At 39.7% G+C, this 9,890-nt stretch overlaps 1 protein-coding gene across 1 annotated transcript in view; it reads right to left on the reverse strand.

Annotated features, from left to right (window-relative positions):
- LOC133985981 (coiled-coil domain-containing protein 69-like) overlaps positions 1 to 9,338 on the reverse strand; it is a 29,204-nt gene extending 19,866 nt beyond the window's left edge. Inside the window, exon 1 of the mRNA XM_062425743.1 lies at positions 9,250 to 9,338. Within this exon, the coding sequence (XP_062281727.1) occupies positions 9,250 to 9,270 (21 nt within the window). The 5' untranslated portion in view covers positions 9,271 to 9,338. The remainder of the gene's footprint in view (positions 1 to 9,249) is intronic.
- Positions 9,339 to 9,890: the final 552 nt, after the last annotated feature.

Here is a 9,890-nt window from a genome sequence, read left to right on the forward strand (position 1 = left end):
TGTTTGCTGTAAACATCGTAAAATACAGAAGAAGTATCGCGATATTTAGCATGACGGTGTTATACCGATACACAGACGCCAAGGATCAATCTTATTATAGGAATTTAAACATAAACATTTAAGTGTTTTTCCTTTGAGGTTAGTTTAACCCTTTATAGAGAGAAATACATGTCAACCCTAGAGAGTTATTATGGGATACTACATGACGTTTTTCAATGTTTTTCATTGTTTTGTTGTAATTACTACAGTAGGTCAATGAAGTTACCATATATGGTTCTCTGCCGTCTATAAGGTAAAACATTTCCATAAAGTCCATATATAGAAACTCTGCACGGTTCTACAGCCTCACAGAGACACGGGGAGGCTGTCAGATGTTTACAGGAATTACCAAATATAGTTATTCGCCCAATAAAGGGATAACAAGTGAAAAAAGGGAATTAATTGTTATATATTGCAGCATATCGCAATATATTTAAAATCACATTATATTATATTGTGACACAAGTATGGTGATGATATCGTATCGTGGAGTCTCTGATGATTCAGAGCTTAAATATAACTGGATGTTTACTTTATATCACCTGTAAATATAAATGAGTCTTTCAAAGATGGAAGATATAAAACCTGCTGTCCATTTAATACGTTTCCCATAATGTTAATAATTAATCACACATTAATCAGACCTGAAGGTAATGTTGGTGACGGTAACTGTGTCTATAAATCATAAGTTAGAAGGGCAGGTATTAACCTGCTGTTGCCATGGAGACGAGGAGACGGAGACACAATGACACAATACACACACAACAGGTTTTATTTCCACCTGTGTTCATATTGTTGGAGTTTAATATTTGTGGTTTTACTCAATATGTTTGTTAACTTCTTCCACTAGAAGCTTTAATTCCATCAGATCACATTTCTGCTCGTCTAAACTCTCATTTAAATACTGCTGCTGTTGTTATTAGTGTAAAACACACACTAACCAAACTCTACACTCTGTTTACTGCTCTGTATTATCTCAGTGAATCAGACTCTATCCAAACAAACAAGTCACTTTTTTTCTGGCTTCTCTTTAATAAACTGCACTAAACAATAAACCACCAACCAGACATCATATTAATTATTCCACTAACAATAAACAGCTGTCGTTAATATGATCCTTTAAAGACGCGACGCTCTTCTCTCATTGGTTCCTTCAGGAGACTACGATCAGATCAGATCAATAATTAATAATTAATGCAAATTCAAGAAATCTGCAGGATGTTTAATAGAGCTGAAAACTTTCCTGCATCAACTTACATCATCACTGATCCCTTTTATCTTTTAAAAGGTGCATTATTATATTTTCCTTTTTTTGCAACTTTACTGCACAAACAGCTCAGAAAACATCAGAAAACATCAGAAAACACCAGAAAACATCAGAAAACATCAGAAAACATCACTTTTATGAGCAAAGATGCTTCAGAATCAAACGTCTGGTTGCATGAACACATAAAGCTCAGTGATCATGTGACTGTTGTATTTCAGTCACATGATCACTGAGTAAACAACCTTATTTAAACCTCAGATTGAGACTCGCTGCATCGTAAACTTTACCCGAAATACCAATGACATCATCATCGGGTCGTCTCCTGACCTCTGACCTCTGATAACTGATAACTGAGTATTGATTATCTTTGAGCCACACAGTGACATCGATCAATAATAATCAGTGTTTTACTGACGATCAGCTGATAGAAACTAACAAAGATTTTTGTTGGTTCGATGCTTCAAATGTGAGAATTAGTTGTTTTTTCTTCGTCTCACATCAGCGTCAGAAAAGTCTTTGATGTGAGAATATTTGGTTAGATTCAGACTCGATTCTCAGTTTAAAACAATAACTAACTGATTTATATTATTCCTCGGTGGTTGTTCAAAAACTATTTTAAAAAATGTTGCAAACTCTTCAAAATAAAGGAACAAACTCTTCAAAATAAAGGAACAAACTCTTCAAAATAAAGGAACAAACTCTTCAAAATAAAGGACCATGTCACCCAATACTCGTGGCACTAATAGATTAATATCTTATGTTCGTTTCTTTAGGTGTTTTTATATCTTTAGGGACTTTTTCTGGCACTTTTTTTGCACACGGAGTATTTTATTATTATTTATTAAATATTTTTTGTCTTATTAGAGTGTTTGGGGTTTTTTAGGTTTTGTTTCCACCAGTTGATTGTTGGGACTTTACTGTATTAACTCATGCAGACAGTAACTATCTCACACTTCCTCATACGTTGGATGTTTTGCCCTCTAAGAACTTTAACTTCCCATTTTCTTACAGTAACTTCCTGTAGATAATTTTGAGTTTTTAAAAGGTAAAAACAGCAGCAGACAGTTAGTGAGGAGTTCAGACCATAGACTGTATATATAATGGACGTAACATCCGTGACCTCACCCATTGGTTTGTGGACTGCTGCTCGGAGGCCAAAAGTATCGGATCTGAGCAGCGCCATCTTGAACATTTCAGGTGCATGCTGGGAAAAATAAAAACAGGGATTCTACTTATATGGGCATCAGGAGGAGCATGAGGCGCCCTCCTGAACCTGTGAACCAATCAACCTGTCAATCACCACGTAGCCACGCCCTAATGCATACCCTGCTTTATCGTCACATATAAAATCAGGGAGGCCAAAATGTCCCAAATGAACATCATACTGCATTGAAGAAGGCTTTAAACTAGCGATTGAGACCATAAACACATTTTGAAAACGTTTACTGAGGTTAGAAATCAAGTGAGAAGTTGGTGAATTCTCCATTGACTTGTATAGAGACGGAAGTCCTTTTGACACCAAAACGGTCGCCCCCTGGTGGCCTTTTGATAGAATGCAGTTTTAAGTTACTTCCGCGTCGGCCTCATATCAGAGGACCAGAGCTCCCTGCCTGGTTCAGACTGAGCAGTGTTTTGGTTTTTAAGCTTTAAATCGGTTTAACTTGTTTTCCAGCAGCAGCTTCTGTGTGGTTTTCATGTGTTAAACAGACGTTTTGCTCTGAGCCTCGCTGCCTCGCTGCAGACATAAACTCACAGTGGAAAACTGGAACTGTCACATCAGCACAACATCTGGACGGCAGCCAATCAGAGCGCTGCAGGTGAGAAACCAGCTGCAGAGACTCCAGAGTGTTTACAGCAAGTTAACACTGCTCACAATCACAGGCTGCACTTAAACCTGTTGTTATTCTTATTATTAATGAATCATTTCATCTATTAAATGTCCAAAAAACTGTGAAAAATGTCTTTTTAACTTCTTTAAGTCCAAGCTGACGTCTTCAAATGTCTCATTTTTGTCTGATCAACGTTTAAAATCCACAAATATTCAGTTTATGATCATTTGTCACTTAAAGCTTCAAATAATCATGTTTTACAAGCTTCAACCTGTTCATTATGAGCATGTTTTCCCTTATTAATAACTTGAGCAATTATTTAATTAATTCATCATCTTACCAATACCTATTTGTCACTGACCTATATTACAAAAAATAACACAAATTGTATAATACAGTTCATTAAAATGTCTGTAAACATTCAGTGAAGAAAACATGAAACTATGAGATCATATTGTTATTTTTATTATTATATATTATTATTATTATTATTATTATTATTATTATTATTATTATTATTATGATGATATGATCAGATGTGTAACAGCAGCAGAGAATCAGCTGTTTCATATTAAATCTCTCTGAGCTGATGATCAGCAGCTTCACACTGATCTGTTTCTATTCTGAGACAAGATTTACTCAGAGGCTCTATTACATAAGAGCTGCAGCTCTGCTCTGATAGGTTCTAGGTTCTACTGTTTACTCAGAGGCTCTATTACATAAGAGCTGCAGCTCTGCTCTGATAGGTTCTAGGTTCTACTGTTCTACTGTTTACTCTGACTTATATAAGAGCTGCAGCTCTGATAGGTTCTAGGTTCTACTGTTTACTCTGACTTATATAAGAGCTGCAGCTCTGATAGGTTCTAGGTTCTACTGAGCTACTGTTCTACTGTTTACACAGACTTATATTACATAAGAGCTCTGCTCTGATAGGTTCTAGGTTCTACTGTTTACTCTGACTTATATTACATAAGAGCTGTAGCTATGTTCTAGGTTCTACTAAGATATGTTCTACTGTTCTACACTGTTGTACTCTGTTTTATACTGTCCTGTTCTGTCCTGTTCTGTCCTGTTCTCCTCTCTACTGTTCTGTGAGGAACATGTTCTGGGTGTTCTGAGTGGTTCCTCAGACACAGATCAGAACCTGGTTCTAGTGTATTTCAGGTTCTCTGAGCTCAGCGTTAATCTTTAATCTCACTGACGCACCTGCAGGACCTGTGACATCACACCTAGTTTACAGCCAATCACAGTCCAGTATGAACCTGCAGGATCTGTGACATCACACCTAGTTTACAGCCAATCAAAGTCCAGTATGAACCTGCAGTATCTGTGACATCACACCTAGTTAACAGCCAATCACAGTCCAGTATGAACCTGCAGGATCTGTGACATCACACCTAGTTTATAGCCAATCACAGTCCAGTATGAACCTGCAGGATCTGTGACATCACACCTAGTTTACAGCCAATCACAGTCCAGTATGAACCTGCAGGATCTGTGACATCACACCTAGTTTATAGCCAATCACAGTCCAGTATGAACCTGCAGGATCTGTGACATCACACCTAGTTTATAGCCAATCACAGTCCAGTATGAACCTGCAGGAAACAGTGAGAGTTATAAAGAATAAACGTTATAAAGAGTAAACGTCTGTTTTTATCTTCACAGAGAAGATAAATCTGTTTTTTAAGATAAAACATTGAAATGTTTCCAGACTGAAACCTGCAGAAACATTCAGCTTCATGTTTTTCTTTCTGAACGATAAAACAGAAACTTTAAATCATTTCTCTTCTTTTTATCTGCAATCAGCTGATTCATCAGGCGGCTCGTTGAGTTTCATCTCGTTAGTTTAAACCGATAAACAGTAAATAAACATTAAAGTCTCATTTTAACATTTTAACAGCTGATGAAGAAGAAGATGATGAAGAAGTGTCAGATATAAATATATAAATAAACATTTTACTGCTTCTATGTTTCCAGATGTGAAACTCTGCTGCTTTTCTTTCTCTGCGGAGAACAGGACGAACTTTAACAGGAGGAACTTTAAGAGGAACTTTAAGGAGAACAGGAGGAACTTTAACAGGAGGAACTTTAAGGAGAACAGGAGGAACTTTAAGGAGAACAGGAGGAACTTTAAGGAGAACAGGAGGAACTTTAAGAGGAACAGGAGGAACTTTAAGGAGAACAGGAGGAACTTTAAGGAGAACAGGAGGAACTTTAACAGGAGGAACTTTAAGGAGAACAGGAGGAACTTTAACAGGAGGAACTTTAACAGGAGGAACTTTAAGGAGAACAGGAGGAACTTTAAGGAGAACAGGAGGAACTTTAACAGGAGGAACTTTAAGGAGAACAGGAGGAACTTTAAGAAGAACAGGAGGAACTTTAACAGGAGGAACTTTAAGAGGAACTTTAGGGAGAACAAGAGGAACTTTAAGGAGAACAGGAGGAACTTTAAGGAGAACAAGAGGAACTTTAAGGAGAACAGGAGGAACTTTAAGGAGAACAGGAGGAACTTTAACAGGAGGAACTTTAAGAGGAACTTTAGGGAGAACAAGAGGAACTTTAAGGAGAACAGGAGGAACTTTAAGGAGAACAGGAGGAACTTTAAGGAGAACAAGAGGAACTTTAAGGAGAACAGGAGGAACTTTAACAGGAGGAACTTTAAGGAGAACAGGAGGAACTTTAACAGGAGGAACTTTAAGGAGAACAGGAGGAACTTTAAGAAGAACAGGAGGAACTTTAACAGGAGGAACTTTAAGAGGAACTTTAGGGAGAACAAGAGGAACTTTAAGGAGAACAGGAGGAACTTTAAGGAGAACAGGAGGAACTTTAAGGAGAACAAGAGGAACTTTAAGGAGAACAGGAGGAACTTTAAGGAGAACAGGAGGAACTTTAACAGGAGGAACTTTAAGAGGAACAGGAGGAACTTTAGGGAGAACAAGAGGAACTTTAAGGAGAACAGGAGGAACTTTAAGGAGAACAGGAGGAACTTTAAGGAGAACAAGAGGAACTTTAAGGAGAACAGGAGGAACTTTAAGGAGAACAGGAGGAACTTTAAGGAGAACAAGAGGAACTTTACGGAGAACAGGAGGAACTTTAACAGGAGGAACTTTAAGAGGAACTTTAGGGAGAACAAGAGGAACTTTAAGGAGAACAGGAGGAACTTTAAGGAGAACAAGAGGAACTTTAAGGAGAACAGGAGGAACTTTAAGGAGAACAGGAGGAACTTTAACAGGAGGAACTTTAAGAGGAACTTTAGGGAGAACAGGAGGAACTTTAACAGGAGGAACTTTAAGGAGAACAGGAGGAACTTTAAGGAGAACAGGAGGAACTTTAAGGAGAACAGGAGGAACTTTAAGAGGAACAGGAGGAACTTTAAGGAGAACAGGAGGAACTTTAAGGAGAACAGGAGGAACTTTAACAGGAGGAACTTTAAGGAGAACAGGAGGAACTTTAACAGGAGGAACTTTAACAGGAGGAACTTTAAGGAGAACAGGAGGAACTTTAAGGAGAACAGGAGGAACTTTAACAGGAGGAACTTTAAGGAGAACAGGAGGAACTTTAAGAAGAACAGGAGGAACTTTAACAGGAGGAACTTTAAGAGGAACTTTAGGGAGAACAAGAGGAACTTTAAGGAGAACAGGAGGAACTTTAAGGAGAACAAGAGGAACTTTAAGGAGAACAGGAGGAACTTTAAGGAGAACAGGAGGAACTTTAACAGGAGGAACTTTAAGAGGAACTTTAGGGAGAACAAGAGGAACTTTAAGGAGAACAGGAGGAACTTTAAGGAGAACAGGAGGAACTTTAAGGAGAACAAGAGGAACTTTAAGGAGAACAGGAGGAACTTTAACAGGAGGAACTTTAAGGAGAACAGGAGGAACTTTAACAGGAGGAACTTTAAGGAGAACAGGAGGAACTTTAAGAAGAACAGGAGGAACTTTAACAGGAGGAACTTTAAGAGGAACTTTAGGGAGAACAAGAGGAACTTTAAGGAGAACAGGAGGAACTTTAAGGAGAACAGGAGGAACTTTAAGGAGAACAAGAGGAACTTTAAGGAGAACAGGAGGAACTTTAAGGAGAACAGGAGGAACTTTAAGGAGAACAAGAGGAACTTTACGGAGAACAGGAGGAACTTTAAGAGCCAGATGAGGTGGCTCGGGCATCTAGTAAGGATGCCTTCCGGACGCCTCCCGGGTGAGGTGTTCAGGGCACGTCCCACCGGTAGGAGACCCCGGGGAAGACCCAGGACACGCTGGAGAGACTATGTCTCTCCGCTGGCCTGGGAATGCCATCGCTGGACGAAGTGGCTGGGGAGAGGGAAGTCTGGGTTTCCCTGCTTAGGCTGCTGCCCCCGCGACCCGACCCCGGATAAGCGGAAAGAAGATGGATGGATGGATGGAGGAGGAACTTTAAGAAGAACAGGAGGAACTTTAACAGGAGGAACTTTAAGGAGAACAAGAGGAACTTTAACAGGAGGAACTTTAACAGGAGGAACTTTAAGGAGAACAGGAGGAACTTTAACAGGAGGAACTTTAAGGAGAACAAGAGGAACTTTAAGAGGAACAGGAAGAACTTTAAGGAGAACAGGAGGAACTTTAAGGAGAACAGGAGGAACTTTAAGAGGAACTTTAAGGAGAACAGGAGGAACTTTAAGGAGAACAGGAGGAACTTTAAGGAGAACAGGAGGAACTTTAAGAGGAACTTTAAGGAGAACAGGAGGAACTTTAAGGAGAACAGGAGGAACTTTAAGGGGAACAGGAGGAACTTTAGGGGAGGAACTTTAAGGAGAACAGGAGGAACTTTAACAGGAGGAACTTTAAGGAGAACAGGAGGAACTTTAAGAAGAACAGGAGGAACTTTAAGAGGAACAGGAGGAACTTTAAGGAGAACAGGAGGAACTTTAACAGGAGGAACTTTAAGGAGAACAGGAGGAACTTTAACTGGATCAATAATCAGAACTCCAGCGGTCACCTCGAGGCCCTCGGACCTCAGTTTGGAAACCAGTGACCCACATGAAGCTTTGGCTGCTCCGTCAGTTTCTATCAATAACTGCTGGATGACAACAGCTGCTACACAACTACACACAACTACACGCACACACACACACACACACACACACACACACACACACACACGGTTCCTCTCAACACTGATACTGACCCTGAATCACACAGAACAGAACAGATAGAACCAAAAGAACAGAGTGAGCACACACAGCAAACTAAAGGAACATTACACACACACACACACACACACACACACACACACACACACACACACACACACACACACACACACACACACACACACAGAGTAACACCCACACACACAGAGTAACACACACACACACACACACCCACACACACAGAGTAACACACACACACACACACACACACACACACAGAGTAACACACACACACACACACACACACACACACAGAGTAACACACACACACACACACACACACACACACAGTCACATGTATAAACTTTAAGTTGCATTTAAATATTTAAATATGTAGAAATTAAAGATAAAATCACCAAATCTCAGATTAAAGTTTCCATTTAGAAACTTTTCTTTTCTTTTTCTTTTTCCGGCTTTTAAACGGAACTTTACCCGAATGTGAAAGTTTCAAAGGGAAGTTACTGAGGAGAGTTTTATTATTATTAAACTGATTTAAATACAATAAAAGCGCCTCAAACTCACTTTAACCTGCGTGCTGTTCCTATTCTAGAGATTAAAGTTTAGTTTAGAGTTTAGATTAAAGTGAGAGAGGTGATGTGGGTGAGGGTCCATCTTCGAGCAGCACCGTGGGAAAGAGGCTCCACGGTGCCAGATTCAAAACAGATGTGAAAGAAAACACACAAAAAACACACAAACGTTTCTGTTTCCAGACTAAACGTGTCGATAAATCCTCAGATGCATGTTAGTCTCTGGCTGTTAAACCCAGATTATTATGTATAATTAGTGCGTTGTGCAGTGAGAGCAGCACACGGTCCGTTATCCGCAGCTCATCTCCTGCATGTGGAGCAACCGGCCGCCTGCTGATGAGCTTCAAACACCCCGAAACTAACCGACTTTCTAACCGGGAACCGAGAACCGGAGGTGCTCACCGTGCTGTGGCTGCAGCCCATCCCTCCTCCGAGCTGCTCTGTCCGGTTGAAGCCGCTCTCTCGCTCCGCTGCTCGGCTCCGTCGTGCTGCTTCACTCTGTTGACAACTTTCAAACTCTCCGGAACAAGGTCCGTGAACGCACCGCCGGCAGCAGAGGGGGGCGGGGCTAGTTCCCGCAGAGGCGTTCAGGGACACTCAGTAACGATTTTAAAAAGGAATTGGTCATCTGTTATAATAAATAATATATAAGAAATAACTTAGTATAGTTACTCTAGTACTGTGTTTAAGTACAGTTTGAGGTAATTGTACTTTACTGTACTACAGTTTGATGTACTTGTACTTCACTGTAGTACAGTTTGAGGTACTTGTACTTTACTGTAGTACAGTTAGAGGTACTTGTACTTTACTGCAGTATAGTTTGAGGTACTTGTACTTTACTGTAGTACAGTTTGAGGTACTTGTACTTTACTGTAATACAGTTTGAGGTACTTGTACTTTACTATAGTACAGTTTGAGGTACTTGTACTTTACTGTAGTACAGTTAGAGGTACTTGTACTTTACTGCAGTATAGTTTGAGGTACTTGTACTTTACTGTAGTACAGTTTGAGGTACTTGTACTTTACTATAGTACAGTTTGAGG

The sequence above is a fragment of the Scomber scombrus genome, chromosome 9 (assembly GCF_963691925.1).
Source record: "Scomber scombrus chromosome 9, fScoSco1.1, whole genome shotgun sequence".
In the NCBI taxonomy this organism is placed as follows: Eukaryota; Metazoa; Chordata; class Actinopteri; order Scombriformes; family Scombridae; genus Scomber; species Scomber scombrus.